This window comes from Molothrus ater, chromosome 5 (assembly GCF_012460135.2).
Source record: "Molothrus ater isolate BHLD 08-10-18 breed brown headed cowbird chromosome 5, BPBGC_Mater_1.1, whole genome shotgun sequence".
Taxonomy (NCBI): Eukaryota; Metazoa; Chordata; class Aves; order Passeriformes; family Icteridae; genus Molothrus; species Molothrus ater.
This window is the reverse complement of record NC_050482.2, coordinates 72,814,282-72,832,348: the sequence shown is the minus strand read 5'-3', so window position 1 is coordinate 72,832,348 and position 18,067 is coordinate 72,814,282. Positions and strand designations below refer to the sequence as shown.

The 18,067-nt window shown below is 45.6% G+C and overlaps 1 protein-coding gene across 10 annotated transcripts in view; it reads right to left on the bottom strand.

The window, feature by feature from the left end:
* PRR5 (proline rich 5) overlaps nt 1–18,067 on the bottom strand; it is a 65,335-nt gene that overhangs the window by 23,122 nt on the left and 24,146 nt on the right. For 9 of the 10 annotated variants that reach the window (XM_054514853.1, XM_054514859.1, XM_054514857.1 and 6 more), the window contains 3 exons: nt 17,930–18,067; nt 7,365–7,617; nt 207–287 (listed from right to left, as the gene is read on the bottom strand). In XM_054514853.1, coding sequence (XP_054370828.1) covers nt 207–287; nt 7,365–7,495 — 212 coding nt within the window. In that variant the 5' untranslated portion in view covers nt 7,496–7,617; nt 17,930–18,067. The remainder of the gene's footprint in view (nt 1–206; nt 288–7,364; nt 7,618–17,929) is intronic. The other variant, XM_036400863.2, reaches the window with a different exon arrangement.

Genomic DNA, 18,067 nt, shown 5'->3' with positions numbered 1-18,067 from the left:
GTAACGTAAAGAACTCAAATAGTAGAAATTCCACTTTTTTTTAAAGGGAAGAAAGTTCCCATCATGCATCCCACTGGCCGACAGTTAATCTGTTGCAGATAAACAGGCACAGGGACAAACCTGAACCCTCTGAGGCAGCAGCAGCTGTGACTGTGCCAGGGCTGGCACACAGCACTGAGCACGCCCTGCAGGGCCCAGGCTCTTACCTGACTCCTTCATTGAGGTTGTAGAGCTCGTGGTCTGGCAGACCCTTGCGCTGGAACACTGCTATCACTCCATTGTGGATGCTGAAAGAGGACATGAGGAGTCATTAGTGCCCAGCAAGATGTGAGATGGGTATCACCTCCACAATTATCCCAGCATTTCTGTCTAGACACTCCAGCACCTTTTAAAAAGTCATAGATGATTTCTGGTACTCCCCCCTGAAAGGAAATTACTGCCTAGAAAATAGATAACATCTTTGAAAATCAGTTCCTTTTGAATTGTTCCAGCTCAGTGGCTTCAACAGCCGCACATCTGAAATCAGTAATTTCAAAAACTTAGGCCAGTATTTTTAAGTACTTCAAGTATGTCAACTATAACTTTTAATACACATATTAAGTATATTTGAGGCATTTGCAAGTATAGTTTTTATCTGCATGGCTCAGTACAGAGACAATTAACGGCTTCCATTGTGCTGGAGTCTGTGCAGCAGCAGCAGCAGAAGCTGTAGAACTCTGGAAAGCAGGATAAGGACCAGATCTGCCCATCCTGTACACACAGGCTGTGGGGCTGCTGTGCCTTGTGAAGAACTGCTAAAGGTGGTCGGTGTCTGGTATAAGGTCTCCAGGGGATTCCTGCTGGTGGAAGAAGAGCTTATCAGAGAATCACAGGATGTCAGGGTAGGAAAGGACCTAAAGATCATCCTGTCCCACCCCTTGCCATGGGCAGGGACAACCTCCATTAGAGCAGATTGCTCCAAGTCCCATCTAACCTGGCTTTGAATGCTCCCAGGGATGAGGCAGCCACAGCTCCTCTGGGCACCCTGTGCCTGGGCCTCAGCACCCTCACAGGAAAGAATTCCCTCCTGCTATCCAATCTAAACCTACTCTCTGTCAGTTTGCAGACATTCCCCCTTTTCCTGTCACCACACGTCCCTGTAAAATGCCTCCCTCTCCTTCCTTGTAGGCTCCCCTCATGTACTGAGGACGTGGTCAGCCCTGGCCTGACCCAGGCCCAGGTCCAGCTGCTCCCACTGCAAGGGGCTGTCCCTGCAGGAGCTGTGTCAGGCAGCAGCAGAAATTGCCTTGGCAATGCCAGTGCCCACGTTAAACTTTGCCAGGCCCATGCTAGGACAGCTCCTTTCAATGCTGGCTGGGAGCAGAGGATGGCTGGAAGGTGAACTCCACGCTGCTCACTGAGAGATTCCAAATGCACAATGGCAGAGATGCACGATCTGAACAGCTCAGCCACCTTCAGCTAAGGAGAGGGAAACTGAAAGTGGCAGTGAAGGGTCTGACCGGCTGTGGGGAAATACAGACGTAGCCAGAAATAAGAACCATGTCCTCTTCTCTTCTCTGTTCCTTTGAAGATGTTTCCAGGGCCTCACACACCACTGCTGCCACAGCAGTCCCTCCTTCCCGCCTACACACACAGGCACAGATACACATCCACGATCTAACCCAGATTATTTTGGCTGGCTCACACAGACACACTCAATTTACAATTACTTGAAAATCAGCAGATAAATGTCTCTGGTTTACAGTGAAGTGACGTGAGTATTTGAACATTATGAGTAATATGGGAAATAAGATCAATGTAGTGAATAAAACAAGCAGTCTTGACATGCTCCTCTGATTCAGAAATGAACTTTGCAATGTTGCCTGCCAGACTTCTGCAGAGAACAATGACTAAATAAATATCTCTCCTAAAAGGCAACGTGCTCCCTCTCTTTCCCTTGGGCACCCCTTTCTAAATGAGGGAGAGGTCTTCTCTCTGCAGCTTAAGAGGTCCATCATTATTCCTCAAAGAAATAGGAGAGAGCAAGCTTTTTTAACCAGAATTAAAAGGGACAGGTTGTGAGCATTTAACTTATTGTCTGTATAGAACAGCACCTACATAAAACATCCTAACAGTGAACTTTCAATCTGCCCTGATCTCCCTGGTAGTGAGGGACAATATCCTTGTCTGGAAAACAAGCCCTGGCCTCATTAAGGTGACCAGCTGCCTTTCCTTCCCATCACAGACAGCAGTGCTGGTAGGGAGGGTGCAGGACACAGCCCCAGCCTGCAGGTTATGTGGGATGCTGCTGGTGGCCTCAGTTTGTGCAAAAATAATGAAAAGTTTGCTTAAATATTCTTAGTTACCTTAAACTAATGAAAAAAAACCCAGACCTAGACCTTGGTTAAATCAATGGGTTTCTATAACAAGTGATTGCTTAAAAAGATTTGGTCAGAATGGTTCAACCTTTTGGTGTAAAGAAAACCTGAGCTGCTGCTCACACACAGCAGTCCTGCAAGATGCTTGAGGTGGGTGGATGGCCTGACCTGTGCCTGCAACCAGCTTCCATTGAGGCTTAAGGCAGTGATGTACACAATGAACTTACATTGCAATAGCTCACTTGAACTGAAAATGCCTTGTGAACTCCCTTCTCTAACTCTTTTACAACATGAAAGTTAATAATGGGTGCCCTCATTCACTAATATTGCTGTGAGCACCTCCTCTGTACCTGTTCTGTGTGTGTGTGTGCACATGGAACTGCAGGAAACAGAGTCCAATAGATAATGGTGTTAAAAGGGTTAATAATGGGTGCCCTCATGCACTAACATTGCTGTGAGCACCTCCTCTGTACCTGCTCTGTGTGTGTGTGCACAGGAACATGGTGCTGCAGGAAACAAAACCAGTCCAATAGAGCCCAGAAAACTGCACAGAGCAGGCTTGCTGGAGAAGGGGAAATCAGGATGTGCAAACTGAAGGGACCTTTTGTGGGGGGTTGCCTTTGGAGTAACAAAATGTCAGATGGATGGCTCCAGCAATTTACTGCACTTATCTACCCACGGTAGCTACAGATTGCCAAAGAAAACTATCAACACCCAAGGCAGCCCTCACAGCCACAAAAACCAACTCAGCAGCCTAAGAAACTTCATCTCATCCAAAAGACAACAACTCAGTGCACATTTGACTGAACCTCCAGAGGAGGAGGTGGCTCCAGCTGACCATCATGTGGGGAATGGCAGCTCCAGCACACACAGCACAGACTGTGCCCACCATTAGCTTCACCATGAAGGGACTGGAAGGTGCAAAGCCCTCAGAGCTGGATGCTTGCTGAGGGCACCCCCAACCAGCCCAAAAGGGCTCCAGGTGGGCAGGGTGGGCTGAGTTATTCTGATATTTACAGAGTATTAATCAATTATAGGCTACTGCCTCCAGAGCTCATTACCACCAGAACAGACATTTCTCCTGAGCTACTGTTTGTCCATCCTTACCACCAGAACAGACATTTCTCCTGAGCTGCTGTTTGTCCATCATTACCACCAGAACAGACATTTCTCCTGAGCTACTGTTTGTCCATCATTACCACCAGAACAGACATTTCTCCTGAGCTACTGTTTGTCCATCATTACCACCAGAACAGACATTTCTCCTGAGCTGCTGTTTGTCCATCATTACCACCAGAACAGACATTTCTCCTGAGCTACTGTTTGTCCATCATTACCACCAGAACAGACATTTCTCCTGAGCTACTGTTTGTCCATCCAGACACCACAGGGTGGGAGGCTGGCTCCCTCCAGTACCACCCATAACTGTTCTTTCACTGACATCTGGAAGTCAAGAAGAAAAAACTATTGTGATTAAAGCAGCTTTCTGCCAGGTCAGAATCAGTCTGGCCACAGAGATGAGGAATTACTAATATTTCTAAATAAAAACTGAATAATGGAAGAAAGAGAAAAATATGCTGATCTGGAATATTTTCTCCACTGGAAAAGCCTTCCTGTGATCTGAAAAAACATTAACCATAAATTGGGAGACGAAATATGGTTTTCATGGCTGTAAAAGTTATTTTACAGGAAGCTGTTGTGCTTATTACAACCCTGTAAAAAATTAGCCCAGGCCATAAAATGCTTTCAGGTATGGTACATCTCCTCTGATTTACTGCTGATCTCACTGATGTCACAAGAAACTCACCTGCTTTCTTCACCTTTTCTTTGCTGTCTCCTACGCCTTCATGTCTCTGTGAATTTTCCATATTTTCTTACATCAAATAGGATCTCAAGCCTTTGACTAGAGGCTTTCCCAGAGCACAGCTCAGCCAGTATCAGCTCCTGATGAGGCAGTCTGTGCTGGCTCAGTCGGAATGGAAACGCTGCCATGGATTTATCTGGCCTGAGTGGGCCCCTGGTGTGTGAGCTCAGGATTAAAACCCCTTCATTTCTCAGCCCAATGGGTTTAGTCAGCATTCAGCCTTCATTTCTTGCCTGAAGCAGAAATGGGGGCTGAGGGGGAGAACAAGAACTGAAGACAGGGCTAGTGAAAAAAATCTGAACTATTTCAATCCAATGCAAATTCTGTGAGCTGTAATTCAGGAAACTGTCCCGCTATGTTGCCATTGCTTGCTAGCTAACTGCACCGTCAGTGTTTGGCTGCACAGATCCAGGGTCCATGGGAAAGCAAGCTCTGAAAAGCCATGATACAAAGTCTCATTTGCCTAATAGCAGGCAGCAGCTTGGCACTGATTTCCCTTTGATGTTACTGTGCTGAGAAGTTCCACTGCGTTTTAGTTCAGACCTAAGGGAGGTCCTCAGGGACGAAGTGACCTTCCTTGGTACCACACTGCTACGCTCCTCCAGCAGGCTGAATCTGGCTCCCTCAGGCTGTCCTGCCCTGGTGCCTAAATGCAGAAATGGTTCTCAGGTGTGACAATTCAGCCTGAGCTGGGACTGGTGTGAAGGGGGCAGAGGCAGTGGAGGGGACAGCACTGGGCCATGGGGGCCACACACTGAGCAAGTGCAGAGGGGCAGCCATGCATGCACCCCAGTGACAGAGCTGCTGTGCTGTGAGCGACCCCAGGAGCAGCAGGGACAGAGCTGCTGTGCTGTGAGCGACCCCAGGAGCAGCAGGGACAGATTCAAAGCCTCTTTGAAAAGCAGATACACACGTGCCACACCCAGGCACAACTGCTAACACCAGGCAAAGAAACAGCAGGCATTTAAATATAGAACAGCCAGCCTTGGTAAGAAGGGAGAGCTCTGCTGGTGCATCTTGACTTCCCTGATCAGCAAGCTCTTATGCTTGCACAGAATGAAACAACACAAGCAATCATTTCATTTGGAAGGAAAAATACTCCTGTAAACCAAAGTATGTAAAGTGTCCTATGTTGGGTTGTTTCAATTTTGCAGCAGAAAAAGAAAAGAAATTCCACAGCCCAGGATTTAAAAAAGCCAGACCAGATTTCTGGTGAGTGAAACTTTAGATGTCCAGGAATGTTCAGTATCATTTAAGATCTGACCTTCCTCAGGACAAAAACCCAGTTTTTCAGCCTGTAGAATATCTGAGTTTCTTAACAGCAACAGATGATACGAGTCTTTCTGAGCCTGGAAGAATTACCCTCACTCTTTCACTCAGAAGAAGGCCTTGCCCTGTTAAACAAGAAACCAAGGGCCTTCCCTTTGCCCGTGCAGTGGCCCAGCTCATGTCTGCAACAGCTGTCACAGCTCTGGCAGCTGCTAATGCAGGGACACGGTGACACCTGAGCCACAGCACAGCCCCACTGGTGCTCTGGGGTGTTCCAGGGGAGCATGCCCCCACAAGGACAGCCTGCCAACCCCTGCACTGGCAAAGGCCACCCAGGGCTGGAAAGCACGGCCAGGTGTGAGTTCATGCAAAGCAGTGTCAGGGTGACTCATGGACACCCGGTCAAGGAACAGGCAATGGGACAGTTGTGCAATTGTGTGGATGAAACGTGCAGATGTACAGCTCATTGACTGGCAAGCCAGTCTGGCAGCCACTTCTGGCCAGAGCTGCACCTGTCCTGTCAAAATTAAAAGTTACAGACTCTCGCTTGCTAACAAACGCATCCCAACTAGGGAAATTCTCTGGTTTGAATACCAGCAGGCCCAAGCTTGGAACTCTCTGCCTCCCAGCAAGCTGGGTGCCTGACCTGCTCTCCATTCACAGCGGCCTCCACAGCTCCCTCCCCACATGCAAAGCCTGGAAAAACCAACATCTGCCAACAGCAGCTGTCAGCACACCATCACAAAAAGGGTCTGGGGACTCTGTCACCCTGATCCCCTCCCAGGAGTCTCTTACTCCCCGCTGCTTCCCTTAGGGCTACTGACAAAGTCCCAACTGGCACGACTCAAGATGGCCCAATCTATCCTTGAACTACCACCACCATCCATCTGCACATCAGATACAACTCAGGGTCATACTAACAGCACGATATTTGAGAGGAAAATCAGTCTCTTTTGTGATCAGCACAGTTTCAGAGTTTAGTGCACTGTTGGCATTAAACAACTAATTGGTAATACAGACATGAAACCACAAATCAAGTGGTGAGAAGGACAGAAGATATGCTATTTTATATATTTTATTTTTCTCAGAATTTTAGCAAATGCGTCTGCATTTCACTGGTATTTTTCTTCCTAGAGTTGTACCACCTTACATTTATAAAATACTACAGATGACACTTTCCAAGCTGTGATCCAGGAGGTGACGTTTCATTTTCAAAAATGACCTAAGAATTTAATTCCTAATGATTTAGAGACTTAGATTAATCTTTTAAGATTGTCACCAAAATGGACTTTCTGACTAGCTGAGCTAATTGACACATTCACAATATAATGTTTGCATAGGTTTTCTTGTAAAACAGCCACAGAATTAAAATGCATAAATACAATAAAGTAAACAATCAGGGCTTATTTTGCCCGTCCAAAGTGCAAAATAAGTGCATTGCATGTGTTTGCATGTGTACATACATACATGCACAGATCTATTTGTACTAACACGAGTAAACTTAGCAGACTTTGCCCTAACTACCAGCAACAGCCATAGACGTGCAGATAAAAAGTATGTGTTATAAATGATCAATAGATTTCTAACATATATCACATATGTATTTTAATAGCTGCGCACATGCAATTTAAAAAAAACCGAACAACCTAAGCCAAATAAACTTTGAATATCTTGACAGACACAAAGATATGTTTGTAGCTGGAGCCTAGGAAACAAGTTGTTGTCCCAAAGGGAAGGCAGGGATCCCTGTTTGTTATAAGCCTTCAGAGGAAGGTGAAGAGCACGGGGTAAAAAGCAGTCCCGTGTTTATCCGAGCGGGCAGCCCCCGGCACACCACTCCCCGTGCCAGGAGCCGGCACACGGCGCCACCTTACCTGTTCCAGGCGGCGTTGGAGCAGGCCCGGCGCTGCTGCGTCCCCCGCTCGTCCAAGGCTGCCTGCTCTCTCTTGCCCAGGTCACTGAGGCTGGGCGAACTCATGAACTTCAACCTGCGAAGAGTCCTCATGGTCAGAGGTGTGTGTGCGTGTGGCAGCTACAGACACACCATCCTGTTCACACGCATACACACGCGGCTGGGCAGCGGCGGCAGCGCGAGCGGTTCCCTCCAGCTGCTGTGCAAAAAACAAACTTAAAAAAGAAAGAAGAGAGAACCGGTCTCTACGGAGCACACCTCTGCCAGCAAGAAAACAAACCTTTAATCAGATCAACTCTGACGTCACCAACTGGGGTTAATCATTTCTCCAGTCCTTTCAAGAAATAAGTCAAACTTCTGGCTGCTGCCACAGTGCACTGAAGGGGCCCCTGTAACCGCGGCTGCCCCGGGCGTGGAGCCTTCCCTTCCCTTCCCTTCCCCGCGGTGTCCCGGGAATCTCGCTCAGCACTGCGCTGCTCCACCTGTCACAGGAACTGCCCAGCTCCTCCAGCAGCGTTTCCCAACCTCTCCCCCTCTTCCTGCACTCATAAATGGAAACAAAACTGCAGGGCCACGGACAGGAACAAAAGCAAACAGAAACAGCAAACCTAAGAACCAGCACTGACGCACGGAGCCTTTACTGTGCCGTTTCATAACAAGTGCCTGTGCCCTGCCATGTTACGACACCGAGTACTCGCACATCCACACCCTCAGAGGCTGCTCTGGCTCAGAGCTCGCACGAAGGGTTCACGAGCAATTTAACTGCAGAGTGAAAAGTGACGGTCTGGGGTTTAGCATTTGCAGGAATTCTTGGTGGCCCACACAAGAGCCAGACGCTTTGCCTTTCTCTGGCTTTTATTTTAAATTGTGCTAACAGCTGCACAACATGGGGCACGCTATGTTTCTACAGGAGCCCCATGTGTCTTATCTTCAAAGGAAAATCTTTCTCTGAGTGCAGCAGCGGAGCTGAAGGATGTGCTGCCGCCACCAGACTCCAGCCCGTGCTCAGTTCACTGTCACTCACTGGCAGTTCTGTTTCAAACCCACGAGTGCCTGGCTCATCTGCTGAGATAGTTTGCAACAGACGGAGCCAGAACATCAGAATGGCTCTTCTGTGGCCACGGCACTGATCTGCAAATGGTCTGGTGAAAGCCACAAAGGCTCCTTGCAGGGTAACCTCCACTCACTGCAAAGGGGCTGCAATACCAGAACCTAGCCTTGGGTTTTTTTTTTCTTTCTGTTTTCTCCTTACTCTTTTCATCTGTGATAGCCTGTTGTCTAGATTCAGGCTATAACCAGATTTGTTGGTGTCCAAATAACATGACAAAGCTTACATTACAGGAAAACTCAATTTCTCACAGAGAGATCTGCCCCATGTGCATCATATACTGACATATTTTAGTAAAAAACAATTCCTCTCACTATCCAACTGAGGTCAGATAAAATTATTTCCTATAAATATTTACTTCCAAAATTTGAATTTGGTGTTAACTCCATGGGAACCAACTGCAGAACTACTTAGAGAAATAAATCTGTTTTTACCTTGTGCCAGTTTTAGCCATAGTTGTTTTATCCAGCTGCTTGAATTAGCATTGCATTAATTGCCCTTCCCACACCAAAATTCTCAAGTATACAAACCAGCATCACAGTGGATGGTATATAACATTTCACTTTGGAAGGGACCTGCAGCCCCACATCTAACCTACAAAGACATTACTATCCCCACTCTCTGCCAGATGTTTATGTTTAAATCCTTCAAACAAAGAACAATCTATTATGTATATGGCAGCACAAGGAAAACAAATACAACTATATATATATATTTATTTTTTAAGGGATGAGATGCCTTCTACAGCATACCAATGAGGGAGCAAACACACCTCCAGCAGAACACTGCTTTATCCAGATAGCATGAAGGGTACTTCATTTCTGTGGGCAATATGGCTGGGGAGAGCAGGGCAACACAGCTCGGCCTAAGCTTCTGCTAAGGGCTCAGATAAAATGTTTGTTTGCCCTGTTAAGTGAAACAACGACTTAGATAAACAAGGGGCAATCTAATTCCCTTTAATTTCATTTTCCACTTAGCTCAGGAGCTTTTCTGCTTGTCACTTGCTGTGAATTTGATAGCTTTTGCAAAATGTTATTATACTGGATTAGATCCTTGGATCTTTTAACTCTTGGAGTCCATCTGTATGGTGAAACACTACACCTGTAGGATTCATTCTGTTTTTATGCCACCCCATCAATTGCAGTAAGCAGTACTAGCCTCAGAGTCAGCACATGCACCAAAACCACAGGTGAGCCAGCGCCTCAATCTCCTGAAACATTGTTAACAGGGGACAGGCTTTCTCTACACTCCTTTCTCCTTTTTATGATTACACCTGACCAAATGATGATTTATGATAAATAATTTTCAACAAGGGCTACCTCCACCCCTAACTGTAGAGTAATCCTTCAAACTTATACCATGCTGTGAGTCCCCTGACACGCTTGACTTTAGGTCATTCATTAATTTGGCCTAAGCAGCTCTTGGGTATGAATGGAGAAGACAAAATCTGCACTTCAGCATTACAAGTGCAGAGAGAGGTGGTGTGACATGCCCAGGCCACCCCATGAGCAGGTGGCAGGGACAGCAGGAGATCTGGAGCTCTGTTTCCCATTCCCAGGTGGCAGGGACACCAGGAGATCCTGGAGCTCTGTTTCCTGTTCCAGCAGAGGAACAAGTGGATCCTGCAGGGCACAGGTAGCTGGGGATTTCTGGGGCCCAGGCAGCCAGAGGGCAATGCAGGAGAGGACAGAACTCCTGGGAAGGGCTTGTGCTGAGCTGTGCCTCTGCAGCCCTGGGGCAGAGCTCTCCATGCAGCGCTGCTTCCAGAGCAGTTCCACAGCACAGACTGCTCGCCACTGGCCATGGAGAGGGATGAGAGCCCTGTCAGACCTCCTGGGAGGGAGGGGAGACCTCCCAAAGGCTCAGTAAGGAGCACTCAGTACTCAGTAAGAAGCTGCTTAAACAGAACAAGTGTATTCAACACAACCCCAGAGCTGAGGCTGTGAAGCACTGTAGGGTAACTCACTCAGACCCAGCATGCCATACACGGTACCAACACCACTGTTTGGCTCACACCAGGCCTGCAGCTCAAAGGTTAAGTGGTTTACCACACAACCACCTCAGCGAGGAAGGCACTGCCAGCCCTAGCTCCTTCTCCTCCCCTCCAGCATCTCTCCTGTAAAAACAGGCCAGTCTCTACCAGAAAGGGCCCTATGATCTGTGGGGCCCACATCCTGCCAGGGACTGCACAGCAAGTTCCAGAGCCACCAGAGTGCCAGAGCCATGGGGAATTTCTGCTTACCTGGACTCACTTCTATCCAAAGGCCTGAGACAATATATAGGTAGGTAAATACCTGGAAGTTGAAGAGGATTTATGCTTTTACTAGAAAACCATATTAACACACAGATCCAGGACCTTGTATTAGACACTGCTTTTAAAATCACAAGGGTCACTGCACAGTTACCTCCTGATATGTCATTTATGTCTGCAATATTCCTGCTGGGACTGTGCTTTAAAGACTGTATCGCTGTGCCTAGAAAACATTAGGAAAAAAAATCTCCAAGCATACACTTGATTTCAAAAGAATGAGATTTGCTGCAAAAAAAAAAAGAAAGAAAAAGAAAGAACCACACATTTTATGTACTAATGTTAGTTTTTACAGTTTAATTGTACTGTCTACTTAAAAGTTTCTTTTTGATCATGAGGAGAGGGAAAAAGAAGCAAAAGGTAACGTTCACCATGGGAAACGTTAGGAAATTCACAGTCTATGAAATCCCTGATAAAGCTGTGACTGCTGTGGGTCAGCATGTTTCACACTACACCACTCTGCTGCTGCACTGCAGTGGTATCCCTACCGGGGAAGATATAAACAGTAACAGAGTTTGCCATCTCAGCTTTAGTCACCCTTCAGAGTTCTGCCATGAAACAAAACAAATCAATAAATACAAATTTTAATTGGAAAAGAAAAAAGCAGCCCACTACTTCACTTCATCTCCCCATCTCCTTTGGAGAAGAGAGCAGAACTCGCTATAGTGATGTTGAGTGGTGTGCACTTTGCAACCAAAGAAGAGAATGGTGAAGTGCCTCTGTGGCAGAAAGGAGTTAAAAATCTCCCTAGAAAAACGCATTTCAGTTTTTCACAAAGTACACCACAAAGCTTAGGGCATGCCTTGACACATGCCAAGGCTCAGGAATTAGTCTGTCAGAGCAGCACAGCCCTCTTAAAGGCACAGCACAGCCTGCCACAGCAGCACACGGGCAGCAAAGCAGAGAGGAAGGAGATGCAGCAGAGAGGAAGGAGATGCAGTCACCAGGAAAAAATAGAGCCAGGAGGAAATGAAGTTGTAAACCTTAGGACTCATCAATTCTTTTGCTACAGTATCTAAATAAAGCTCCTTTATCATCAGAAAACAGAGAATAAAGAGAGTAAAAAAAGTATGAAACCACACAGGGTCTATTTCCACCCTTCCTCCTCCATCCCACCGACTCTCTGCAACCTCTGAGATAAAGGCATTCTTAAGGATGCCTTTTGTTTATTGAGGTTAGTCCTAGGAAACCTTTGCTTTTGCTAATCCTTTATCTTATTTTTGCCCTCACCACAGCCATGTGCTGATTTGTAAGAGAGGACTTGGCCTTACTGGGACATCTTCCCAACCTTTGGAACCCCTCCTGTACCTCTGCATCCTGAGACCAACCATGCCTGCACGAGCACAGCTGCCTCCCTCCCTCTGGACTCAGGTACAGACCCCAGTCCCCAGCACAGGCTAACACGGGCTGTGAACTGAGCAATACCTGCTAAAGCATCCATGAAATCCCACCCCCTTTGTCAGCAGTTTTTGGTTTTACAGAGCACAGCAACACAAGCTGTTCTTGAAATACAGTCGACAGCTAAATCTGTTTTGTTTTGTTCTTCAGGATAAAGGCACCAGGAGAGAATTAGGACAGGAATGGGCCTTTTCTGCCCCCATCCAAAATATCAAGGTTTCACGATAAATCAATTCTCCTGGCTTGCAGTCTGGCTCCTAGTTATCTCTGTAAAGGTTCTGGGAGTTAAAGACAGTGCAGTGACCCAAAAAAGGCAGTGGCTCTGCTGGAGGAAGTGAGGACCAATGCTCTGGATTACATGACCTGTGGCATTACCACCTCCCACTCACATGCCCCAGGAAAGGAGATGGATGGGGTTCTGAGTGCCAAATGTACCTGTTTCAGGTATTACTGCTGCCCACCCAGTAAATAAATTAACAACCCGTTAACCCAGTAACCAGTGTACACTTCAAAACAAGCTCACAACTTTGCACTTAAACAGGAGTCAAATCTTACATTTTGATTTAGAAAGCAAGGTCTCAAGAGTTCTGATCAGTAAGTAAATCAAACATTTAAAATACTTTGTGCCCTTATTACAAGATCACGAGACAGTGGAAAATTAATCTTACAAAGTAATTGAGCTCATTATACACATGATTTTTTGCCTTCCTGAGCTCTATGTCAATTCTTTCCTAAATTGCCATCTTGCATAATTTTATCTGGCTCCCAGAACACCATGACCTTAATGCAGCAGCCACAGTATCTCAGTGCTGTCTTCTGCAGTTATACATGGTACCCTGCCTTCCAAATCTGTGAGCCCTGAGAGATCAGAGCCATGTGCTGCACAGTGCTACTTCTCTTATATCCAAATATTTCTGAATCAAGGTCTTCCAAGAAGGCTCTGATTGCCTTGGAAGGTCACCAAGACGAAGAACCCGGTGCAGCAACTCAGTGGGTTTCTAATGAGCTGCACGGGTGGGCAGCTGTGAGTTACAAGCAATAATACCCTGCCTTTCTCTGCAAGCCAGGGCATTGCTCGTGCAGTGTTCTCTCTGAGCGTGGCTAGAACATGAGCTGTGCCTTGAGACTGCTGTCCCCTCCTGTGCCCAAGGACAGAGGTTACCTCAGGCCTGAGCAGTGCTCTGGAACTTGGGCAATCTTTGACTCTGGTGGAATTACACTGCTGGGATTTGCACGGTGCTATACAGCTCCTTGGAACAAGTCCTGCAGCCCTGCGCGGATCAACACAAGCCCAGTGCTCCACACAAATGGATTCTCTCAGAAAATTCATCATTCCCCCCTGCCTCACAAGGATATCTTCCTGAACGGAACAACTGCCAGAGAGATTTGAATGACAATCCCAAATTGCAACATCTATCTGTGCACTTGGACTCTGCAGCTCTCAGTGTGATGGGACTTCCACAGGAACTAAAAATGGAGACTTTTTGCCATCCTTCACACCTCACCATACTGAGACAATCCCCTCAGACCAAGATATTGGGCAGTGGAAGCAGCCAGAGTATAAAAAGCCTTAATTGCACAAATTATTTTACTCTTGCACCTCTAAATCTTCATTTCACCAGGTCAGCCAGCCCAGCACCATGACCTCTCTCAGTATGTATCACATTCTGAGTGTTTTCTCAGGATGCTCTGGCAAATAATTTATCTCCAAGGGCAGAGTGATGGAATGTTTTACACTCCACAGCAAGATTTGGAAGAACTCTTCACTGTCACTGCCAGTGTCAGTCTTCAATCGGACACAACATGGCATCAACATCCGAGTTATCAAATAGGTGGAATGTAATCCTCATAATTTAACTTTTGGAATATTATTCAAACCTCAGTGACATGACCTGTCCTCCTGGAGAAAATGGAAGAGGGATGAAAGGTACTACTTTTACCTTTACTTACTGCAAAATTCAATGTAATAAAAGTAAGACTTAAGCAGTTATATGGTAGAATTGTTTCACATAGTAGCAACAGGTAGATCTATAGATAGAATATTTTGCTTGTATCTACACTTTACTACTGCCTGTATTCGTGGATGGCAAATAAGTAAAAGGATGAAAACTGGAAACAGCATTTGAATGACTTTCTTCCTTTTGATTAAATTCTCCATAAGAGCTGTGAAGAGAGACAAGATGCTCATGACCATGGCAACAGCACAGTAGTGGCCTGGCAAGTCAGAACTGGAAGGTGCATTTAAGACACTCTTCAGATAAAGTTCTGTCATTCCAGTTTGGTCTTCCACCTTTTTTTAGCTCATTCAGCTCTAGTTGCTAGAAAATTCTAGTATAGGAAAATTCAGATCTCATTCTGTAACTGCTGGAGAAAACTGGGCACATTCAGGGGGCAGTGCATCCTTTAAAGAACATTTCAGCCTGGTCAGGAAAGCCACACTGGGTTATAATGTGAGCAGTTCAGATATGGATATGGCATTCCAAGCTGTAAACACCTACAATTGGATGACATGAATGTCATCCCCAGGATTTTTTTGCCAGATTGAGCATAATACAAGTACAAATAATCTGGCATCCAATGAATGAATGTTTAATTTCCTCAATTACATGCTCTGACCCTGGATGAAGAAATCTTTGAGAGCTATCACCGGTATAAGCTCAGCTGGTATTTCAAGTTGGGAGGTAGTAAATTAGTATTTCTAGGAGAATATGCTGCTGAGCAAAGGCATTGAGAGACTGAGAGGAAAAGGACAAAGGCTTTCATGAAACAGCCTCAACAGAAAGACTGGCTAAGAACATCTCCTGGCTAGGAAATCAAATGAAATTTTAGGGAGACTTCAGCTTACAGCTACACCCTCCAGCAGTGAACAAAAATTGAACAATAAATGAAAATACTGCCAGATTCTCTTCTTTGTATTTGGAGGAGGCGAAAAAGGGAACAAACAAAGACAATTTTGCCAGGATTTTCCCATAATACTGATTACTGTAAAAATGAGTGCTCCTTTGCTGTGACACAGTAAACCCTTCTAACCTCCTTTATTATCTCAGCACTCTCCTAGTGACTTCTGTCTCCTCATGAGGACAGCAAATGTGTCACTTTGCCATTTCTGACTGGCCCTGACATGCCAAGGCTTCTGCATGTGCTGGATTTGAAACTGTGACATTTCCATGAAATAACAGAGGACACGTGCAGAAAGTAATGTACAAACCTAAGTACAAACACTGACAAAGGCTGTGGCCTGCAGATGTAAACTAATGGGGCCTGAAGCCTTCAATACCTGTTTTCTATGGCCCCTGTTACAGCCATATTCCTAAAATCTTTAGATTACAGCATTCCACAATGAACAGCAAGTAATACTTATGACTACAAAAATATGTTGGAATATAAAAGTTGAATACAACTGCAAACATCGCTTAAAGTTTACTTTATTGCCAGCCAAGTAATGCATTTTTGCAAAGAAAAAACCCAAGTTTGCAGTGGGGAGGCAGTGATTTTTTGTAAGATGTTGCTATTTCCGGCCAGCAAACTCTCTGTCAGGGTGCTGGTAAGTTGCTCAAGGTACAGTGTTGGATAATATCTCCTCACATGGTGGGAGCTCTGAGCTGACTGTCCATCACAGCGAGGTTACAGATTCCATGGCAATCAGAAACAGTTTATAACAGGATAGTTTGCAAATGCTGCACTGAGAACAGAGAGCTTACACGTATCTCTGCTTATCCTGAGCTATTTAGAATACCAAGAATAAAAAGTTTAACAATGAACAAACCAAAGACCAGTTGTACACAGTGAATGTTTAAAACATTCCAGTGAGGCATGAAAGCAGCTTTTAGCTCTGCTGGCAGTGGCTGAATCTTCCTAGGAGTATTTGGAGTTGCAGCTGACAGAACACATGTTTGGTAGCAGATTAGTTGGTAGACTGTTAATTTAGCTAAAAGCAGATGTGGGCATTTGTTTTAGGGAGGGTTGTAAAGTTCAGAAACATAAATTTTCTGGGTATGCTTGAAATAATGCAGGCAGAGATAGCAGGGATTTCCTGCCTGAGTCATTTTCCCCTCACCTTTTCCAGATGAATCACTTATGAAGAGAAAATGCCCATACTCCTCATGAACTGGGACTGTCAAGTTCCCATGGTACAATATCCCCTCTCTGCCACTGACACCCTTAACTCACATGTCAGGAATCCAGAGTGGCAGTACCTGAACAGCACCCTCGACATCCTAAGGGACAAGAAGTGCAGCACAATTCAGAAGGAGTGGGCTCACTTTGCCCTCAGTTTGAAACATCTGTGCCCAATGTACAGGACAAGGTAAGTTCTGCTGTAGGTTTCAGCCCTGCACACACCCCTGGAGCTGTCCAAGGCCAGGCTGGACACGGCTTGGAGCCGCCTGCTCTGGTGCAAGGTGCTCCTGCCCATGGCAGGGGCATTGGAACAAGAGGACCCTCAAGGTCCCTTCCACCCTGGCACCGTGGCTATGATTGGAGCCATGCAAGGCTCTGGCAAGCTGCAGTTTATAGGGATGAGACCAAGTGACACTGCAGCAAAGTGCAGCTACCACTGCAATAAAGTAGCACCGAGCAGGAATTCCCACCATTCCCACCCCATACAGACTGGGAAGAAAGCATGCATTACTACCAAGGAGATCAAAATAAAAATTTTCCAGAGCCAACCTTTTAGAAAAGACCTCATTCCTTAAAAAAACAAAGGAAAACAAGCCAAAGCCACGGCAGAGGTTAGATAGTGCAGTTTAGTGATGAAGTAAATAAATCACTATACATTCCAAAAGAAAATCCTTTTGCAGGAGGAAACTGACAACTATTTTCTGGGAAAATTTCTAAGTTGTTTCAAAAAAAACAAGACTTCTTACATGTAATGATAATATTAACAGGAAAACAGAACAACATCAAAGACAGAGAAAGCACATTTACTTTCTTTTCACATAAATGCACTTGCACACCACCATACACACTCTCCTTTGACAACCAGCATTTAACAAAAGCGATTTCAAGAAATCATTAAAAATCTATTTCTTCCCAAAAACCTTGAATCTCAAACACAAATCCAATTCTAACAATGAATGTTAAGGGTCTGGCCAGGCCCCCCTGCAGGAAGGCTGCAGCTGTGTAAGACACTCCTACAGCTCCGCTGCTCCGTGTCCCTTCTGCCACACCTATATATATATATATATATATATACACATATATATCTATATCTCGATCACATATGGCCAGCCAGGGCAGCTAAATGTGTTTCTGCAGCACTGACTGATCCTGGTGAACAGAGGCTGAATGCTCCCGTTCAGCTCGAGGGCACTGTGGGGTGACACCCCAGCCCTTCCATCACCCACTCTGCCTCTCCTCCTCAGGGCTTTTTCCTCAAGAACACGAAGTTATTTAGAGGCTCCTCTCAGGCAGCAAAATTCAAGCAATTTTCTGTACTGCTTGCTCACAATCCTGATTCAGCTCTAAATAGATTCCCAGCTGAAAGTTCATGCACAGCATTTTCTGAGTTGCATTAAAGCTGGGGGGATGCAGACTGACAGGCACTGATGCTAAAGACTCCAAAGCACTGCACTGTTATTCAGGTATTTTCCTGTGGCAGAAACTTTGGAGGAGAGATGTTAACCCTACAGAGTCCAACAAAATGAACTGTTCAGGTGTCTGAATTTGGAAACATTTTCCAGTTGGAATTAGTATTGCAGAAATATATGCTTACCTGCTAAAGGAAGAAGAAAACAGGACTGAATAGTAAACAGGGAAGACTCTGAAGCAGGTTTCCGAGAGTCAACATGAAAATTCTTGACAGGCAATTCAAACTGCTTGAAAAAGTCAGGTCCTTGCAAAAAAGTCACCT